This window comes from Hyposmocoma kahamanoa, unplaced genomic scaffold (genome assembly GCF_003589595.1).
Source record: "Hyposmocoma kahamanoa isolate Upper Pololo Valley unplaced genomic scaffold, ASM358959v1 87, whole genome shotgun sequence".
Classification (NCBI taxonomy): domain Eukaryota; kingdom Metazoa; phylum Arthropoda; class Insecta; order Lepidoptera; family Cosmopterigidae; genus Hyposmocoma; species Hyposmocoma kahamanoa.
The window spans coordinates 6,516,107-6,539,516 of record NW_020654422.1 but is presented as its reverse complement, the minus strand read 5'-3'; the positions used below and the strand labels follow the sequence as shown (position 1 = coordinate 6,539,516).

At 35.5% G+C, this 23,410-nt stretch overlaps 1 protein-coding gene across 1 annotated transcript; it reads right to left on the bottom strand.

Annotated features, from left to right (window-relative positions):
* Positions 1 to 762: 762 nt before the first annotated feature.
* LOC113235191 (homeobox protein CDX-1) lies at positions 763 to 22,610 on the bottom strand. The gene is made up of 3 exons (XM_026470806.1): positions 22,127 to 22,610; positions 1,908 to 2,053; positions 763 to 1,472 (listed from the first exon to the last, which is right to left on the bottom strand). The coding sequence occupies exons 1-3, from the start codon at positions 22,464 to 22,466 to the stop codon at positions 1,224 to 1,226; spliced, it is 735 nt and encodes a 244-aa protein (XP_026326591.1). The 5' UTR covers positions 22,467 to 22,610; the 3' UTR covers positions 763 to 1,223.
* Positions 22,611 to 23,410: the final 800 nt, after the last annotated feature.

Genomic DNA, 23,410 nt, shown 5'->3' with positions numbered 1-23,410 from the left:
ATTTTCGGATACAAAAACTACAAAACTGGAATAATTAACTATTGTATACTAAGATATAAAGCTTTTGCTAAATTAATACATAAAAGATTAAACAAGGACACTGGGAATGAAAACAAAATAATTGCAAATGCATCTAAAAACACTAATGGATTCAATAGAATAAACAATAAATTCAATCACATAATTTTTCACCATAAGGCCTTCAATCTGCCGCTACCAACGAAAACTTTGTTTTTGCAAAGTTATTTGGTGTAATCGGTGAGGAAATCTTCAAGAATAATAAAAACTGGGAATTAAGAGGTTAATCTAAATTTTAAGCTATTATATACAGAACAATTATAACTAAGTATAATCTCAATTCAACGTAAAAAATAATCCATCTCTCAATAGCAGAAGTGCTTTAATATATCCAATATATTAATTTCTTTATGTAAAATTTAGATAATTACGTGAGATTCAAAGTTTTGCTGAAGACTATTTGCACTTTTGTTACTAAACACAAAAAATAATAATAATTCAACTATATATTTTATAAATAAACTGTAAAAGTTTACAATTAAGGGATTCACTTGTAACAATAAATATAAATTCAGTATAAATGTTAATATTACTTAGAAAAGCACTTATAACATTGAGAAATATAAATCAACCTCTTAAACTCAAATTAATAATACTTAATTATAATAATTAATATAAAAATATACGTATTGTATCTATATTTACAGTGACAAAATTCATTTAAATTATTATAATCCGTATGCCTACCAACGTAGTAAATCAAAAGCCATAAGGCGTGAACACTTAGGTATTAAATTTATTATGAAGCCTTAAGAGAAAGTCTAGTTCTAAGACTGTTTCTATAATGGTTCTTCCATATTTCTGATGTTAATGTTAATAAGAATCTCATTAATACGAAACAACCTAAAAAGTAGAGCGTTTCAAGTGTCCGCTTACAGCAATACCTAGATTACTACGAGTATTAAGACATTTCATACTCCGCGATTTACATAGTTCGTCACGATTGTTAATATTCTCGCAAGAATATTGCACTACAATTTTATCACAAATTCCAAGATCAAAATAAATCACCCTCTGCACTGGCAGTCTTCATTACGCTTATTTAAGCGATTAATTTGTTCACTTTAACTGAATCATCACCATACCTAGTTTATTAGTCACTACGCGAACGTGTCACCGTGGGCAGAATAATCTTGCTGCTGTGGTCACAGGAGGGGAACCGGAGGCGGCACTCCAGGTACGAGGGTATCAGGAACGCCTTGCAAAACTCCTTGGTGATAATGATGGTGGTGCATCATACCGTTCATCATCTGCTGGTGGTGGAGCATAGTTGCGTGGTGCAACTGCGCATGCTGGAGCGACGCGTGATCTCCTTTCTCCTTCATTGCCACCTCCTCACGCTTCTTGACTTGCTTTCGTTCCTTTGCTCGTCGGTTTTGGAACCATATTTTTACCTGCGCAAAAAATCAAACAACAAAATCAATAATTTTTACTTTAGGTATAAATGTCAAAAATATCAATCAATTATTAAACAGTCCAGCACTAAATGATTTATTTGTTCGATATTGCGCAGCGTGATCATTTAAATGTTTATACATAATACGTATTAAATTATATCCTGACGACATTAGGTATTAAACTACCAAATAAATGATAAATGATGAGTGTTCGACATACCTTTTGTTGTGCACTCGTTACATGTGTGATATTATCTATTTCATATCATTAAAGTTATGAAAATTATCAAGTACGGAGCTTCTTGAAATAAATTTGGTTTTGTTGCAACTTAGTAACATTTTTCAAGTTTTTACAATTTTCAATGTACGGAATATCGCAGCATAACCAATAATAATCATCGTCAGAATACAATTATAAGAAAATTTAATTACCTGTCTCTCAGAAAGCCCGAGATTGACTGCGAGTTCAGCCTTGCGCCGAATGGTAATGTATCGGCTGTAGTGGAACTCTTTCTCCAACTCTAACCGCTGGTGATCGCTGTACACTACACGATATTTGTCTTTCGTTCGCGTCTTTCCTGCAACAATGACAAATTTATATTACACACATAATGAAGAAGAATGGACTTAATATCACACCTATAATTACTGCTATTTAAAGAATAATGTTGCTGTAGAAAGATAACCGAAGCGTAGTAATCGACATTTAAATATTAGATCGATTAAATTCATCAAAATGAAAGATAATAAATTATACAAATAAGCTAATCACTGAATTGTGACTGATAATTTTAGTTGAAAATTTAGCAAAATTTTCCTTAAATCTGCCAAGGTTGAAGATTTTGTGTATTCACGTAACGAAGAGCGTTTACCGGAGTACAGTAGTGGGAAGGGTTTGAACAGGGAAGGGGAACAGGAGAAATCCCGAAGGCTCGATAAGACAAATCCTAGCGAGAAGGAACACAGGCGCCGCTAGTCTTGGGCTTAGTACCGCGATAGCAAGGACCACACCGAGAGACGGCGGGGCCGTAGTGTTAACGACAAACGTAAGCACATTAAAATCTAATGAAAGATGTATTTAATAGATAAGAATTGGCTATTTTTTATTTATCGAATACTTTATAAAAGCTAATTAGAGAAAATGGAGAATATGGCATACAAGAAGCAAAAAGTAACAAATTGTAATTAACATTTTACAATTACGATAATCATCATAGCTGTATTTGCAAAGATGTTAACGGGTTATGGGCGAGTAAGGTAAAATCTATGTTGTCCAAAAGGTCAATTAGGAATTTGGACTCCTTCACTTTACAGACCAAAGTACCTACCCACTTTACCATAAAAAAATATAGCTTTATTTAAATATTTTATCTGTCTTTAGGTTTATCAACTTGTGAAATTACCCAAGGTACGGATATCTGTGTACACAAAACTAAGACAGAGCAGAGTCTGTTGTTTGCTCGGTGTATGTAAATATCGTTATCTCTGTATTAAGAACTTCATAAATTATGTTTGTCACATGCGAGACAATTGTAATGGAAGACTCGCTCTTTACGTAACACAAATAAGACATGAATTCTTTCAGAATGGGATTAACCGTTGCTGGTTTTTACGTAAGAAGAGATATTGTATAAATAATATAAGAACCTGCAAGAAATGAGTCCATGGAAATATGTAAACTCAAACAGAAATTATGATTTTAAATTAATATCTATGAAGTCAAAAATAGCTTTACACACACACGTAGCCGACATAACACAGAAAACACATTAAAAGTTTGTACAACAGGCGGCCTTATTTGCTTTGCTAATCAACCTACAGTATTAACATTTCTGGACATATAGGGGTCTCTCAAGGAGTGTTGATATGATGTCATAAAACGTAAACTTTCCATATTGCCACTAGATAATGTTAAACAAAAAAACTGTTTTCTCTAATAGGAACTGATATTATTCTTTCGGATCTAAATTGAGTTATTTGTTTTTTCAAACAAACCCATGTTTTCTTTTATGCCGCAGAGTACTATCTTGGTTCTAGTATAGGGTAGACCGGAGGCAAAAAGTAACACTTTTTACGCACACTTCGATTATGGAACTGCTTTAACGTATCCTAAAACATTTCCCGTGTAAGGTAAGGTAAATATATTTGGCTACAAATATTTGTTAGTGATTATTCGATATTATGCTTGCAGTAATGTAGATTTTAAAGGTTTTGGGAGACGGGGGATTTGTTAATGAGATATAACGCTATTAATTACACTGATAATTAAAAACATGTAGAAACAAACAAAAATACTAGTCTTAATTTTAATGGCAATGCTTTTTATGGCCAGGAATTTGAAATTTAGCCAGAAAAACTTGTATTAATATACCCAATCTAAACACAATTACCTTAAATGCAAAATTTTATACTCGAAAATTAGTTTTTAGTTTGAATGAGATGTTGTTTGCGACAACTGCCCCCTCTGTTACTTTTACCCCCAGAGCATAATATTAAAGTATCTGTTACCATATCACAGATTACAACATTATAATGTTTGCAGACTATGTCCTAAGGAAAGGCTTGTCCGTAAACCTGTGCTTTTTATTCTTCGCACCTCTCCTCTGCCTGCGGTGCAAATGAAGTTATTAATAGAAGGTATCTACTCGTATTAATGATACTACAGCATTTTCACTATGGCCCAGTTAATTTACATTTTTTTAAATAATATGCTGTAATTAAAAGGTGTGTTTTCTTTACGTTTGTGCTGTGCTAAGAACTATTTCATGAGTAAATAAACAATTTATGCGTTATATATCTTAAAACACTAATATTTGTATTTGGTCGATTTATAAAACAATAAAAAATATTATTTAAAAAATGCTCACAGGGTCAATGGTAACAGTGGGTCAATTGTTACATCACAATTGCCTCCGAAATATGTGTTACAACTGCACAAGTGGACGTATTAGAGAAGAATATTTATTATCTTCAAAACTATATTACAATATTACCACAATCTTTGACCTTTTAGAAACCTAGTTATCATCTTACACATGTTAATTCATCGTTAAAAATCCAATAATTTGTGTTTAAAAATCAATATATTCTTACTTTGAAGACACGGAAATACAAAACGATCTATAACAGTCGATTGCCCCACGCGCTGCCGGCGCTCGACTAAATACAAGACGGAATGTGTCTGAGGAATAAGTACAAGCATACACGCATAAAAACGATTGACAGATTTTCTAAATATGGACAATGTTTGAATTGCCCCCTGTTACTTTTGCATCTGGTCTATCCTAGTATTATATTATCTGTGATAGGTCTAAATCATAAAATCCCTTCTGCTTTACGTTTGCTTTTCGAAAAAAAAAAGAAAATTCCCTCGATACGACTAGACTCGGACCAACGTCTGTCGCCTCAACGTGGCTTTCTTTTATAATACTAAGTGACGGGAGAAACAAATCTTGCGCCTGGTAGTAAGCGACACGCCTATCCATAACAGTTGTTGTGCCACTCAGAGCTTTAAATCACAAAGATCTGAGGGGCACTGCCACTGCGCCCGACGCCCTGAGACATAAACTGACAAGTCCCATGTGTAATTTCACCAGCACCCTTACCCTTCGAAACCGGAACGCAGTAATGCTCACATTACTGCTTGGCGGCAGTAATAAGTAAGGAAGCAGTACTTCCTTGGACTAATTCTTGATTTAATTTATATTATTTAATAGTTTTTTATTGCATTTTATTTTCGCTGTTGGCTCTGTACGAGGAAGTCCCGGGCGTTTATGAATACAATGTTAGTGGTAATGGTCAATGCTAGTTAACTATGAAAACTGAAATGCGTCTTAAACGATACCTATAGTTGTTTTTTTAATTCGATATAACAAACTGATAGTGACCATTGTCACTTTGAAAAATAATGCCGTTATTGTACACAAGGTACCACATCAAGCTACAAATTGACCGATCTTGTTCCGTTGCACTGGAGACGACCGAACAAATGTGTACCTATAGCTTGAGGTGTTTGGATCAGTTCCCAATGAACTTACTGGAACATAATTAGTTAAAAAGGAATGTTAGAGATTTTATTATTAATTTCCTAATGTATATTTCTTTTTTTTTTTTTTTTTTTTTTTTTTATTGCGACTCGACAAAATGACTGCACCGCGCCTGATGGAAAGTGCGAATACAGTCCAGAGATGAGAGTAACGGATGGAAAACACAAATATCTTCACTCCGTCACTATCATTTTGCCGGTCTGGCCAAATGCACTGGATGTACACCAACTGATCCCTGAACGCGATTCGCAAAAGCGTTTCACTGTGGAGGGTTTTCCGCCGTGTGTACTGTGGTCGCTATCCAGTCGGCACAGAGCCTACCACAATGCTAAGCAGATGGACACTTGTGACGCCCTCGGTCGCCTCTTACGACCCCCACGGGCATGTATGGGGAGGCGACAATGTATTCTTAAGCCGTCGCCCCACGGCTAAAATTTTATTAAAATTTTAATTAAAATAATAAATTTAATTAAAATTTCATTTACAATGAGTCCTTCACGCTTTTATCATATTTCTGTTATGAAAATCTACTTATTATTATTATTATATATTATTTTTCATTTCTCATTATTTCATCCTATTTAAGAGCAGGCTCTTGTCAGTGTAGCCTCCAGAGGAGTGGATCCTCATGGATTAACGCTAGCTCCTAACCACTGTATAGCTGCTCACTTTGACATTTCCTGCTTCGCGTAACACCGTGCCGGGTCCCGGCCGTCACAGTGCCGTGTCGTTTCCACCGTGCGCCGGCCGAGTCAGTCATTCATAGATTCACATTACACCATGCCAGGTCCCGGCCGTCACAGTGCCGTGTCGTTTCCACCGTGCGCCGGCCGGACTTTCTTGTTATTTTCCATTTTTCTCTCCAGAGATAAGGTTGTGTCATTAATGCAATTGTCACAACTTGAGTTGGCAGCCATTACAATAGCTCTTGATGACGAAGTATTGGAAACACAAATTGAAACTAAAAAAAAAAGATGGTGTGTACATCCTGTCTAGAGAAAACGAAATTTAAAAGAGAATTTGCCACGCTCTACATGAGAGCATTTTGCGCTTGCGCTGTCCACTACACTGTAGTTCAACGTTAAGTACACTTCGGGCGCCCGGCAAATACATTCATATTACGATGTATCGCAATCGGATCGAGTTGGGACTGGGAAAAAATACTCGACGCCGTCACGTTGACTGAACGGCAACAAGGCTGTCAGCGAGCCGTTTTCGCGCTGAAACTTTGAATATAGTTTTCATTTATTCATTACGAAACTTGTATGTAGGCCTACTGACTCGTTCCGTAGCTCGGTTGGGAGAGCGATTAGGCAAAAAAATGTCCCTGGTTCTACTCCAGTCGACAAACGGAATTTTTCTTTAAGTTTGTTATAATTATATTTGTTATAATTTTTGTATCAATTAAAACAACAAATTAGTGAAATACTTTCACAAAAAATAAATAAATAAAATTTTAAACGGCAGCTTATTTTCCTTAATAATGAATTCGACTGAAGTTACGAGTAGGTAAATTAATCGCTTAATGGAAACTTAGGTTTTGGACAAATCTATTAAAGCCTAAAGACTGCTGCTGATATCAAATACCTTTTTATTATCTCTTTACCAACATATGTTAGCAAACTTTGTTAACTGCACTGGTTAAAACGTCGTAGGTATCTGTCGTTTTTCCATACAAGAAGGGTCAAAAGACAACACGGTGATATATTTGCTGACACGTCTTCGAAAACGTGTAGATATACCTTATAGATAAACTCTCTGGAGAGCTCGAATGACAGAAAATTGTAACTTAAATAAGATTTCCTGTTAAAGGAGCAAACAAAGAAAAAAAATGGTAAAATAAACATGTGGTCTATTCTACAGGCGATGTAGCGTTGATAGCGTTAATTTTAGTGCAAATAACGACTGGTCGACGCGGTGGCGGCGCATACGTAAGCGATTCGCTCAAACAGATGGAACAACCAATCATCTAAACATAGCAAGTAATTAATTTTTACATCATATAACTAAAATTACGAAAACATTACGAATGTCGGCCAATTAGCGCACTCCGTATAAGGTTGATAAAAGTATAACGTAGGTTTTTCTCTGAATAGTAAACAATTGCGAATAATTTGTAATAATCGAAATTTGTTTAATATTTTGCCATGCCGCTTAGGATAAACAAAGCTATTCTTTTAAGATTATATTGCAATAATACTATATATACTCCTTCTATTATAATCCATTTGCTTACTCTATAATCAGTACAGAGTACTAAAAAACCGACCTCAAAAGTTCGTGGAAATACATCTATTTACCAAGTCTTATTGAAATCGGTAACAGAATTCATCGTGCGCGGAACCGGATTCATCCCCTAGTTCGCCACCCTTAGAGGTGTAATATTTTCTTCAAATTTAAATGGGACCAATACTGAGGTACCCTCTTTCTAACAGAAAAAAATCATCAAAATCTGTTCACAAATTTGTGAACAGATTTGGATGTTATCGCGATCAGAGTTATCGCATGACATACGCACAAAAAAAAAACAAAAAAATACAGTCGAATTGAGAACCTCTTCCTTTTTTTGAAGTCGGTTAAAAATTATGCCATTTTGGTCTAACAATGCATTTTAAAATGTGTATCGGAAATATGTACCTTATTTTGTAGTTCAAACCTAACAAACAGAATAAAAACAGCGTGTCAGCGCTCACTTTTAATTTTATATTTAGGCCTAAGAATACCAGTGCCGCGTAGTCTACTTAGTTTATCTAAAAAAGGTTGTATATAATTAACTTAAAAGGATAATAAATTATGTAATGTTGTGTAAAATTGTATGTATTGTAAGTTTTCATAATAAAAAATGGTGTTTGTGAAGCAAACAGCACGGCGCGGGCGGGCGCGGCGGGCCGTCGGCCGCGGCCTAGCGGTGTTTAGTCAGCGGTTGTGTCGGTTATCACTACCAACCCAAATAGGCGCACTAGATAAAATGAAGTCCGGGAATGTAGGGGTACATATCTATTCTCCAAGGTTACTAAGACACCCACCAGAAGATTGTATAGAGACTTTTAGAACTGGCGCAAAATTTGCTATTTTTGACGACTGTGACTTGACAGAACAAGCTAGACAACAGTTTTATATTTATTAATAACTGTCTCAGCTCAGGCTCTTTTTAACGATGATTTTTTTGATTCTCTCTAGAGAATATATTCCGATTCTTTCTTGAATCTTTATTTATTTAGGAACTACTGTACTATGTACATGTATATGCCAGTTCCATTGTATCCTAAATTATTATTTTTAATTTCTTAATAATTTGTTCAAATTACATAATTGGAATTTCAACGAAATTGTACACTTAACATGCTACTAAATTTAAATAAACATTACTATTTACTAGAGCTGTAACAATAAATCACTTCAGAATTATAAAACGGACTATAACATACAACAATTATTGTAACAATATAGTAATTACGATAACAGCACTCATTCATTAAATGTGAAGATAATAATAGCATGAAAGTGTGTCAGCCGAAATTGCCGAAATTGAGAAACTATAAATGATGGAGACCGTTCAATGAAGATTTTTGAGATTGGAAGATTACACGTGTAAATCGCATATCGAGGTGGTAAATTATCGCTACGCAAATAGTTGTTGGACAGAAATTATGAAAGGGAAACAATTAATCGGCGAGTTATCAGTGACAACGTTGGCTTTGTCGGCCTGCCGAAATCCCGCTCTCAGTAATGCGCGATAATCGCGACTCTACCGCGATAGCGGCACCTTTGAACGTGTTGACTGAAGCGGCCCCTATCGCCTTTACCTTCTTGTAAACGTTCGTAATGTATTTTTGATGGACGAGGGCGCGGTCGATATCTCCTATCATATCGATAAACACTAGTTCAGAAGAGTCGTCAAAGCTAGTCAACAAAAAATTGATCTTATTTTGACATTACTCCGCCACCGGTGTTCCGATTGCAATGATAGTGATCCTAAAGTACGTGTTGAATTAAACATAGTAGCGAAACAACGTCGTCACTGAGCACTCCCTTGGGTTGGTAAAAGGACGTGCGATTCCTGCCGGAGAAGTAGGAAGGGCGAGTCGTAAAGCGGCGGGAAAACTTTATGTGCGGTTTTATGTCTATTTAGAGCTCGGCAGCCTATCGACTTGGCCATACCACACGTTAAAGACGCGGAAATTCACATGTATTAACATCGAGTAACTTTACGTAACAATGAAATACTTTAGAATAATTATCACTCAAAATCCACAACGCATCTAATTTACAATGACAAATATTGTCATTGTAAATTAGATGCACTCAATAAAAACCAATATCATATTGGTAATAACGTAATAACGATTACCGTAACAATCGATCAATCATTCTTTATGGCACAATGTAAATGAATAGCCATAGTAAATTTTACGCAAATTGGAAACCTAGAAACCATTGGCCGACGGTCACTGTTACGTGAAGGCAAACCGCTAAGAGCGATTACACACGGCGAATTTATCAACGATGCAAACGCGCGTTGTGAAACGCGTGATCGTATCACTGCAGCTGCAACTGCATCGCGATTGTATCGCGTTTGCATCGCGATTGTATCGCTGCTTAAGTCGCGCGTGTGTATATAGGTAGACGAGTAGCGACTGCATCGCGAACTGAATCGCTGTTGCAAACACGCTACTAAAAGTGTGGTTACACACACTTTTAGTAGCGTGTCTAATCAATTAGTTAAAATGTTGTACGATGCGTCATTCATACACGACATGACGCAAAAGAAAAGATAATGAGACAGGATGAATGATAGTACCATGAACATCAATGCCGATTAGTAGCAAAACAATAATAAACAATAATCCACATTCACAGTTGGCTTCTGAATTTTTTGCGGCTCCCCGATGAGCTACCGCCACCGAGATAAGTATTCAAGCTTTCAACACTCACTTCCATTGATCGTGACAAATCTGTTTTGAAAAGAAGGCGTTCATTTGGAATCGTTCCATCTACAGTGATATACACAGGACATAATCTCCTGTCGAGCGTGTCGTATTGGTGAATGTAGACAAATAGAGATTTATTTCCCCGTACGTCCCTTTGGGTTGTGTAAACAAAAACAAAGATAAATAGACGAAGGTTTTTGTACACAGGGATCGTGAAATGAGATACATTATGACAGGAGGCGGGCGCGTAGCAATAACAAAGATATATTTTTAATTGATTTGTCTCTATATAGCTGCTACGTTTCTGTGACTGATACTTATTTAATTTTAGAATATTTATTGAAACGTATTTTTATTTAATGTACAAATATTTATTTTATAAACCTAATAAAATAATATAAACCTCAAGGTGTTTAGAATAATCCTTTATTTTACTCTACACTGCTTTAACTTCTAAGTTGAAATAAAGTAAGTACAATCCCATTGCTCAGCTCGGCGGCGACGGGGTAAGTTGGCAAAGATTTAACTTGTTCGGCTATGTCCCGAGGGCGCCGTTTTCGATGATTGTCGCCGGGAGTCACCCGCCGCCTGCGCCCCGCGTTTACCCCTCGTCCCTGGAAACTCGCGGGATTAATTGCTATACCATGCACCCGCTCCCAAGGCACGCGTTAACGCGAGTCGTACTACAGAACGCAAAATATCATCTAATGTTATGCTCGGTAATAATTGCGGCGGCTTGTGACAATTGTCCGCTCGAGGGCGAAACAAATACAAAATGATTGGTATTTTATGTTCCTAACATTTCACTGTGGTGACGATTGTTATGGCTAAATTTAGTTTTTTGCTGTCAAAATATATTTAATAATAATATTTTTATTCATCATCATTGGTAGATAAGTGCGAATAATATTAGCGTAGTTCTGATGTCATATAATTTTTGACGGTTTCTCTGTGATGCACCATTTGGTATACGAATATTACAAACATTATTACCGACATTGACAGTACAAAATGAGGAAAAATTCATGAAAACAACTATTTGTTATTTGTATGTCACAAAATTAATACTTAAACTATTTTAAGTATTAATTTTGTGACATACCCTACGAAATTATGCAGTAGCATCGCAAAAAAAATTCTATGTAGAGCAACTTTAATAGCTTTACCAACATATCCCTTTTGTTCCTCGTCAAGTATGTTACCTATAGAATTTTAAACACGTTTTAAACACAAAGAACCTAATTTTTTCGTGAACTTTCGTTAATACTGACAGTAATTAATTATTCCTTCTCAGTACTAGTAGGTAACGGCCACAAGTTGTGACAATTCCGTCATTTTGTTACTAGCAATCTCACCTGGAAAGACGCTAGATTTCTTTGGTATAAGCAGCGTGAGACCTACGCTCAGCTACAAGCTGAACGTGTGACGACACTCCTTTATCTTTTAGGCCCAAATGTACGCCATAATTGCTGATGCGGACTGAGGCTGCGTTAACAAGTATATTTACATAAACTCAAATAGCCAGGCCGCACTGCATGTACTTACTAACCTTAGTCATCCAAACATCGAGGATTGTAGAGAACTGTATAACTACATCTTGAATACTCTCAGGGAAAGGAATAAAGTGGTGATGGCTGCGCTGGGTTCCAGGACACTCTGACATCGAGGGTAATGAGGCAGCAGATAAGCTGGCTGGTGTTAGGGAGGCCTATCCCGAACCTTTTATAAGGATAGCATACAGCCTGGCAATGCTCACTCTGCTGAACGAGAGCTTACACCTCTCCCGAGACGTACGGTTACAGAGCAAGAGTCTTGGGCATTCAAAAACCCTGATAGCTGCTTACAGTGTCAAACATTGCAGAGAAGCTTTATCGTTATCCAGAAATGGCATCAGAATGCTGACTAGAGCCTTAACAGGGTATTGTGGTTTGAAGCGTATGTCAAATTAGAGCAGAGAGAAAATGTAGAGTGTAGATTTTGTCACGAGGCGGATGAAACTGTTGGCCTTGTCTCAGACCTGTAGTTAGTGATGATCACAATAGATTAGTTAATGGTCGCAGTGATGAGGGGCCGCATAGGCCCTGAACGAAGTCACCCTAATAATAATAATACGTAATAGTGGCATCGTTCCCAAAAAATATGTTTATGTTAATTAGGTAAAATGTAGTAAGGTGCAATCATGAGCCAAAAGTTTCGCCATAATGTAAAAATATTTTTCAGAAAGTAATTTATAAAAGTTTTTCAAGTCACATTTTTAAATAAAAAAAATCTACTTAATTCGATTTTAATAACGCAAATTTAAACCGTGTCCGAATTATCAATCAATAGACACGGCAAAGAATACAGTTTGATTGTAACACGAATTTTATAACCAAGCTAGTTAAATATACTGCTTTTCACCTCGATTGCGAGGAAATAAAACAAAACCAAATAAAAATTTACCAAGGACTTTGTCCCAGTGTAGTAGCTGTCTTTTTGAACCGACTTAAAAAAGTGGGAGGATCTCAATTCGACTGGTTTTATTTGTAGGTACGTATGTTACGCGATAACTCTGGCATTTGTGAATCGATATTGATGGTTCTTTCTTTGTTGAAAAGAGGGTACCTATACTTACCGTACTAGTCACATTAAAATTGAACCAAATATTCCACATCTAAGGGTGAAACTAGGGGATGAATGCGGTTTCGCGCACTTTCCGGTAACCGTTTTCAATAAAACTTGGCAAATATATGTGATTCCACGAACTTTTGAGGTCAGTTTTTTAATTAAAATTACAGCACAACTGCAAGCGAATTAAAGTTAATCTATCAAGTAGCAATCCTTAACAACACTTTTTGTGAATTTTTGTCATTATTGTTTATAAAACTTGGATTACAGGACTTTACTTTTATTTTAACACGCCGTAATCTTTATTGAATATTTTGATGCAAAATCCTTGTTCTCTTTTTTTGTTTGTCGCGTCTATGGGTATTTTAATTAGTAATAAGTGTTAAAAATCCTTCCTGTATAATATATTTCTGGCATACATATTCAATACCACATTCTAGTTTAATATGTGTACGTATATTTCGTAAAAAAGTTGGGTTGTTTAAATTTTGATTGGTGATAGAAAATTACTATAGTGATTTTTTTATGATACCAAGTAACGAGAGCGCCTTTAGTTTATAAGTATTATTTTGTATTTATAAATTTATAATAAAACTGAGTATATTCTGAACAGTGGCGTATCGTCGATTTGTGCTGCCCGGGGCCAATTTTAAATTTTCTGCCCCCTCTATTTTCAATTACAATAGTTATATGTTATGCAAGGCTGCAAAGTTGATGTTTGACGCGAGTGCTTGTATTGAAACCTGAGCAAGCGAAGGAAAATGGTAAATGAAAGAAAAACGGTTGAACTATAAAAATATCAGCTTTTTATTTTTAAATAAAAGAAAAAGTTTATCTTCGGATGCGTTCTGAATTTAACCTCACCAATTTTTATTCTTGGTTGTACTTTTATTTTGTGTGATTAAGTGATTATTGAAATTATCTTAGTTCGTCGACGAATTAAATTAATTTAATAAACATAATTAGTAACCATTGTCAATTTAATGACAACAATAATAAGAATAAACAATACCAACTGATTTATATTACTTAAGTAATGTACGACAAGTCGCTTATTTCAATGTGTAATTTTTTTTTCATCGAAAGAAAAAGGTAGGTATGAATACACCACAGTCCACAGTCAAGTTTGAATTCCAAAAACCTTTTCCACGCTAGCGTGGAAAAAGTTTGAACGTTTTTGCGTGCGGATTTTTTAGGAGAAAGAAAGCCTCTAAGAGACTAGTGAGGTGAAAAAGCAGTTGGTTTGGGCAGGCTCGGCTCGATTGGGTTTATATGTTCGCCTGCCGTCGCCACCTTTGTATTGTTCAAGATATCGTTTTCTCAGATAGTGGAATGTATTTTCTAATTTAAAGTAAAAAATATTATATTTTGACTAGTTAGGGATCGGCCACATATGTCGCCGCGCCCCCATTGATAAATCCCTAATTTATATATACACACATATATATATATATATATTTCATAATAATGACCACTTTACGCGGTACGACATTAATTAGGGATTTATCAATGGGGGCGCGGCGACATACCACGTATAGTGGTCATTATTATGAACTCTTCTATATATATATATAGAAGAGTTCAGAGTTCAAGTGGAGATTTATTTCAATTTAAAATAATCATGAATACCGCACGACGCCCACATGTAGCACTCATTTTTTCCTGTACCATGTAACCATGAGTTTGTGCCCTACGTCGATTGGCAAAACCTTTAACCACGATGGCAAGCATTACAGTGTATGCCATCGATACTATAAAAAGAAGAATGATGATGTAATAATTAAGGAAGCTGTTGGATATTTTTATTTTATTTCTATTTTCACCTGATCACTTGATTAATTTATTTAAAAACTCAAAAACAAAAAAACTATTTGTCTGTTGTCTAAATCGAATTTATGTACTTCAAAAACGATTAATTTAATCACATTTTCATTCCGTATTTATAGAAAAAAAAAATTGTGTTATTGGTAACTCCAGAGACAAACCTTTACATACTTAGTATTAATAATCATGAATTTCTTGAAAACATCGTACCAATTTTTTTATAAGTTTTCGCCCAATTTGGGTTAGCAAAGGTTCTACCATGCAGGCTCTTCATTATATTAGCGTCTTTTCCTTGTTTTGATAAAAAATCGAGAAGCGCCTGTTCATAAATATTTTATTGCATGTGTCATGATGATTGTACCAAATTATTTGAATATGCATGAAAGAGAAATATACTTAGCATAGTAATTAAAAATAAGCCTGTTCATTGAGCATTGGCTACAAAGCCATTAGCTTTAAAAAGGTAAATAATTAAGAAACTCAAAACATAATATTAAGTACATAATATTTTGAGTTTTTTTTTTTTGAGAGTCGGGTGAAATATTGCAAAACTTTAACCTTACTGTATGTATATAGTTCTAAAAGGAATGAAATCGCAAAAAAATTAAATAGTACATATTTTTATATATTTCACAATCACAGACCTAAGCTATTGGTAATTTCTTCTTTTAATTTCATAAAGTATTTTACCTTTTACCTATACTAACGAACGAGTCTTTAAATGGTTTTTACCAGTATATAAATACATACCTAACTTCTCCAAACTGCTACAAGTACTTTAACCCTACCATTCTCGCTTAGTATTGGATATGGATATTAATTATTAATTCGTTTTGCCGGGCACCTCGGCATCGGCAGACATAAGCCGACTGTGATATAACGTGCTATAACAATGTAGGTACATATCAGTAGGTATTACTTGAAAAATTAGATACACAATATTTTAAATTTTCTTAGAATTCCACAAATAAGCTTTTGACAATTGAACATTTAGAAATAAAACTATTTTTTCGGATCTAAATTGCATATATTACTTACCTACTATATAGTAATAGGTGGTTTGGCATTAATATTATGCGTAACTGGTTGATGACTTTATCGTCTCAGTAAGCTGTGACCATGGGACCAGAAATGTTGGTTTGTTTGAAAAAAAAAACAAATATACGCGACTGAGATCCGTTCCATTAGCAATGTGTAACAATCGCGAAAACCTAAAAACTCGATTGAATATATGTAATTAGATAAATAATGCGAACTATAATTGGATATTTATATTACTTTTACGCATTTAATAGATTGCAAATATGACAGAACATTACCTTACATATTGTTAAAAGGTTTTAGTATTATAACTAAATCATCAAAGTTCTCATTATAGGTGTTATAATTATACGAACTAACTTTTACAAGTTAAAATTTGACAATATTAATATGTAATCGGCTTCTCATAACAAAAGCTAGGCACGCAAACTCCAAAGCTACCTTATTTTAAAATGATAAAAGTATAATATTTCAGACAATATTTTAAAGTACACATACTATAACAAATACATAATATTAAACACATGAAATATCTAAATATTATGGCATTTAATAGTATGTAAAAAATATCTAAGTAATGTGATTGAAAATATTTCAATGCAATATGTGTCCGTCCATTATGCCCCTGGTGTCTTTTGCACCCGTTTTACTCGCACATGATTCAAATAAACTCTGAATCAATTTTTTGGTCAGATACGAGTTCATTTGCATTAGGTAATATTCACAAGTAAATACGTGGTTAAAAATAAAAAATAATTACAGCCTGTGGAAAATAAGCTTTTATTTCATGTCGGCGACTTTTAACGTTTTGTTGAAAGTGATATTTTTGTTTGAATTGTTACTTATAATGGTTGAGTAGGTATGGATGTTGAAAAGGTAATTTATTTTAACAAAAATGATTATTTCGATATTAGCATATATAGGAATAAATGCATATTTTGAGTTTAGTATACTTTAAACATTTTTCCCAATTATATTTTAAGTAATAAGTGCGACAAAATGATAAATAAATTTTTCAAATAATTGTGATTTTTATTTATTTCATCATGTGTAACAAACCAGTTTTTACATGCTTTATTCAAATTACTTTCATAGAGGCTAATAATATTACATACCTATCAAAATTTTATTATTTTGGTAAAAGCAGTTTTGTGTCTACCAGCACATTTAATTAAAATTGCTTTGAATTGCTTATATACTAACTAACCTGAACCGGGTGCAAACAAAACGGGGGCTAAAGAAACCGAGGCATGACGGACTCGTAAATGTACTTATGATAATAAACCAGGTAATACAGAGGGCGCACTATAAGTTTCCGGAACTGGCCACTTACATATAAACAATATTTACTTATTTACTTTACTAATTACAACAATTGAAAATGGAACTCTTTGGCTGTAGAACACAGTTTGACTGTCACTTGTTTTTACACTGTGGCGTTATTTTAGAAATTGCTTGTCTACAGTAAGTGCAATGTAACAGCTCAGCGGAGCTTCGCTCGGCTTCAAACTGCTTTTGGCGATGAAGCACCATGCAAGATTATTTATAGCTGGTTTGCAGAATTCAAACGCGGTCGTGTGAATCTCAGTGGCGTATTTCGTGATAGTCGCCCGTCCACTGCTGTGAACAACAAAAACATCGATGCTGTGCGCCGTATGATCAAAACAGACAGGCATGTGACAGACCACGAGATTCGGGTATCTTTAGGCACAGGCATGAGTCAAATACAAACACTACTACACAAACATTTGGGTGTAAAAAAGCTGTGATCTCGGTGGATCCCACACAATTTGACTAAGGCTCAAAAAACGGATCGCGTCACTTGTTGCAATGCCATGCTTACCAGATTCAACAAAGAGGCACCAAATTTGGTGTGGGACATAGTAACAGGTGACGAAACATAAATTTATAGTTACGATCCCAAAACAAAGCAGCAATCGAGCGTGTGGGTCTTTCAAGATGAGCGAAACCAACCAAATAGGCGCGCGTGCAAAGTGCCTCTAAGATGATTGCTTCTTTTTAAAAAAAAACTGTATACGTGGCTACTGGAGCTCTGGAGAATCATTGTACCGTGAGCAGTGATTGGTACACGAAAATTTGTTTGCCGGAAGTTATTGACAAACTCCGTAAAAATAACCGTAAACGCCTTATCATGGTGCACCACGATCATGTCAGTTCTCACACGGCCAGACAGACAAATGAATTTTTGAAGGTGAACAACGTTGACCTTATGAGCCATCCCGTGTACAGTTCCGACCTGGCTCCTTGTGACTTTTACTTATTTCCAAAAATTAAGAACCAGTTACGCGGTCAACGCTTTTCATCACCTGAAGAGGCTGTCGAAGGTATGAAAAACATATTTCTGAGATTGTAACGGAGGAGTGGCATAAATGTTTTCAAAATTGGTTCATTCGTATGAAAAAGTGCATATTTTTTTGTGAAATTACTCCACTAGTTAGTTATAATTATTAATACAAATATCATACAATACAAATATCAAATCAGACAAAGATCAGACATCTCTCGCCAGGACTGGTAGCTGTAAAGGTACATATTTTAAGCTACAACTATTGTTAAGCCTACTGGGCCTGTAATGTCCTTAAAATTATTGTAGGATGTATTCTAAAGGAGAGCAATAAAATTATTGAGTACTGAATGTTGTGTGCCAAATTGTCGTACCTCGAAAAATAGGACGTTACACCAGGACCGAAAAACTATCTCAAAAATTATTTCTCTTTAATTTGAATTAGTAGAAAGATTCAATCAATTTTGAAGTATGATGATCATACTTTAAAATTGACCTTCTACTAATTCAAATTAAAGAGATATAATTTTTTGAGACAGTTTTTCGGCCCTGGTGTAACGTCCTATTTTTCGAGATACGACAAGATCGCTTTCCGGCGTCGGTATATTGTGTAATAGCTGTGGCCCAGTATGATGTTTTTATTAAGAATCATTGACTTACAATAAGTCAATGTTATGAATAGAAATTTTATGTATTAAATTTCATAGACAAACATTATTAGAGTATTTATTCACTTTTGAAATAAATTAATAAATAAGAAAGAAAAAATTGGCAGGTTTTTGTAGTTGCTGTTTTACACTAACTAATTTTAAGTTTATGGATATTACGAGTTGAGTTTATTAATTATTTGTTACCTTAAATAAATGAATAATAAAATGTAAAAAATGACTAATGAATGAATCTACCCATTCCGGCGGCAATATCATTTCTAAAAATTAAAAGACCGTAATTTCACTGTATTACGACCGTTTAAAATTGAAATATAATTATGCTAATCAAGTTAAAAGAGTACTCTCACCTTACCTTTTTCTGCCGTCAAACAGCAATAACAGAATATGAGCATTACTGCATTCCGGTTTCGAAACGTATAGGTGCTGGTAAATTACAGGCACATGGGACTTGTCTACTTAAGTCTCAGTGTGACGGACGCAGTGAAGTGCACCTCACATCTTTGCCATTTAAAACTCTGAGTGGCAATGCAACAGCAGCTATTTGCATATTTACACCAAGTCGTCAGGCGACCTTCGCTTGCCCGCTGAAGGCAGGCGGCAAACTACTTGGAGTAAATAGTGAGTCGTCAGACGACAGTAGTTTGCAGACGAAGGCAGCCGAGCTGACAGGGTGCGTCGCCTTCGGTAAGGCGAAGTAGTCCGATGACAGCGACAGACGACTCGGCGTAAATGGCGAGTCGACTGCGTCGCCTTCGACAGACGAAGTAGTCGAAGTAGAAGTAGAAAGTCGGCAGGCGACCTATTGTAAATGCGCCCTTATGGATAGGCGCACGACTTGTTCGTCCCGTCCGTCAGTCGCTTGACGTCTTAAAAAAAGTTATATTAACTCTTTGATCGCCATGGACGCTATAAAGCGTCTTACATTTACTTGGTTGATACACCAACGACACGCCTTAAAGCGTCAATCAAGCCCTTTCATTCTCAATTGAAAAGAACTAATAAATTATATTAAGATATTCCATGTGTTATTTGTATAGGTATTCTAGATAAGTATGACTTCATAGTTGCATTTTATGTTCAGTTATGTTCTTCTTTGACTTAGGAGAATTGAATTCATAACATTTCACATCACTAGTCTTGGCGTCTAGGGAACCAAATTAGTTTTTGTTAGTGGCGGTCAAAAATTTAATAAAATTATTATACTTATTTTATAACGAAACTAATATATCTATTTTAGCTTGTAACTTAGTGTAACCGCTTAATATTTATAACATTGGATAAGTCATAAAAGGGTGTATTATTTTACTAAGTAAATTCTTAATTGCTAATTAGTAGCTATTTATAGCTTGACAATGCTCATACGCCACTATGATTCACGCAGGCAACATCTGCACGAACCGAAATTTCTGTTATTCGCTCTCTCACATGATGCGTGTAGAACTAGGTTTTCTTCTTCTGGTTTCTATTTTTAACCGACTTAAAAAAGGATGAGGTTCTCTATTCGACTGTTTTTTGTATTTATGTATGTTACGCGATAACTGCGGCGATAACTCATTTGTGAACCGATTTTGATGATTCTTTTTTCTTAGAAAGAGGGTATATCAGCATTGATCCCATTTAAATTTGAAGGAAATATTCCACCTCTAAGGGCGGCAAACTAGGGAATGAATCCAGTTTCTCGCACTTCCCAGTAATCGATTTCAATAAAACTTTGCAAATAGATGTAATTCCACGAACTTTGAGGTCAGTTTTTTTAATAAAAAGCTAGGGTAAGTACAATTATTTTATATATAAATATAAGTACGCATTTGACCTCCATCACATTTGATGGTAAGTAATGATGAAGTCGACGACGAAGCTTGCACACCTAAATAGTGCCTATACACTCTCGCCTTGAAAAAGCAAAACTTATGGCAGTCAGAGAATAAGTCTACGTCTAGATTTATTACCTAGGTATTCAAATGGATAGATAAGTAGGTACCTAAGCAATATAGGTAGGATTCGAAATGAATAGATAAAGATGAATAAATGAATATAGGTTCTTAGGTAATTATGAGAGCTACCTATAAAGTTAAAGTTTTTAGTGTGTTGAAGTTTCAATGTAAGTAATATTGACGATGTTATATTTTTGTTTTACTTAAATTGCTTTATTTCGTAACAATTTTCCTTATAGACGTATAACATCTAAATCTAGCGTCTACAATGGAAGTAGGTATCTACAACTTCCAAGAAAACAAGGACGAGATCATAATTCATTACCTATACTTTAATGTTGGCAGAAACAGTCTAATGACATTTATAAAAATAAACAAAACAAAAACTACCTGCGTTTTTTAGTTTTAGTAAATAATTATATATTTTTAGTTTTAGTAAGTAATATAATTGTCAATAAATTGTTACGTTCTTTACTTTGTAATCGTATATTTTAATTATTTTTTCTCTGGTTATCCAACCGTAGAGTAGTCACACCAACGTACCTACCTAAATGTCTTTTTCAACTCTTACATTCACAGAATCATCGTGGAAATCGATGGAGCCATTATAAATTTCTTCTAATTTTTTTGTTTACTTAAGTATTTATATGTACATAAGAGAACAAAATCGTGTCTCTTTTTTGTAGGTACCTTTGTGGAAATGATAATTTTAGTTAATTATGTCTATATATGGTGTAAATGTAATGACAAAACAGTTTTATATACTGCACCTGTACACACGTGCTTGGAGTATGATTCAAGTCGTTGGTTAAACATTAATGACAAGAAATAACGTAGGTAGGTATATATAGATAGAATCATAATTGTTTTGATTTTAATAAAAATATAAAAGACTGTATTCACAACCGATCTACGTCACCATTTTAAACATAATATAGACAAAATATATTTTAAAGTTAAAATTTAGAAATGCAGCCGTATTGTCATTATATAGGACAGTTCTGAGTGTCCACTGGGAATTGTAATAAAGCTTAAATTGGCTAGTCGCACAGTGAGTGCAATGACCAATTCACAATAAGAGTATCCTCTTTGATATTTACGTATGACTCAGCTTCTTGTCAACGAGCGGGCGATTGAATGAAATGTTGACAAATACGTATGGATACATATATCAAACCAAATATTATAACTTTGAACAGGCGCCAATTTTAATATTTTCAAACAAAAGCCTCTTAAGCAGGAATGTTGAAAGTCCTACAGGTCTACCTAGCTAAATAGATAAAGATATTAACCTGGATTTGGTTGTGTTTGGTAGTTGGGTTTCTTCATCCATTCATAAGGCGAGCGCGGTGGTGCCGGCGGCTGTGACGGCCTCGACCCCGGCGAACTCTCTCCAGGACTCGCCAGGTCTCCTCTCGCAGGAGATGGCATCTCCCCAATTTCTCTTTCTCCCGGCTCTCTTTTTGGGAAGTGATGTGGATCAGGCGCCCATTCCCCCGCCGCCGGCGGTCCATTCCAAGCACACCACTGTTGCTCCTCGAAGTTCTGATGTTGCCATCCGTACCAGCCGCCTGCGCCGTATTGCCCGCCTTTGCCTTGGTACATGGCGAGCGGATTAACGTAGTTCACCATGCTTCGATCACTGTCCGCGCATTGCACACACACTCGCCGTCACAACACCACCGTCCGTTAAATACGCGCTGCGAAGACACGCCGCATAGAAAGTAACAATCGCGACTGACTGAGGAACTGATATGTGCGGGTGTTAGCGCATGTAGCGGGAGGGGCGATGACGACGAAAGGCGGCTTCGCAGTGCGCCAATGGCGGTATCCGAACCGCCCCGTCTGTATGCTAGCAGCCCCTCCTGGTTGACGCCACCGCCGTGCCGCGCCGCCGCCGCCCGCCGCCGCCTGCCGCCCCAGACCCCGCGCGCTATCATTTTAATTTGCCTAATTACATCAAAATAATTAACATAGCCTTAATGAAGTCGGATTCTAATGGCATTTTTATACTCGCGTTGAAAACTCTGAGAGTTATCGTACAGCAAAACCTATACAGATTGTTTTACATTATCTAATACGGATTTTTAAATTGTTTTTAAAATGAAATAATGAGTAGGTACCTATACGTAATTAATAATATCTAATTATTTTATAGTTTTGTTTTTAAATCTAAAACAACTTGGAAAGTCTGTTGCGTATTTAGGTACCTATTTGCATTACCAAACGTAGCCTAATACTAGCCTACTCGAGGGCATACTACTAACGTACGTTTTACTAACGAACGTACGTCTCATAGCACCTAAGTACTATCAGCAAAGTCGACGCGTTACCACCTAAAGGTTCTTTTTGCGCAAAGGCAATGGCGCGGTCAGGATCGTTCACACAGCTTGCTTGTTCTTGTGAACCAATGGCGATTGAGGACTAGATATTTTTATTATTTAAACAAATAAATGGTTTTTACAAAGAAAGGATCAATGAACTGGGCTAGCTGCATGACCAGCAAACAAAGCAGTTCAACTTCGCTACATAGGTAAACGCTAAAAAAACGTAAAAAACGTAAAAATATAAAATAA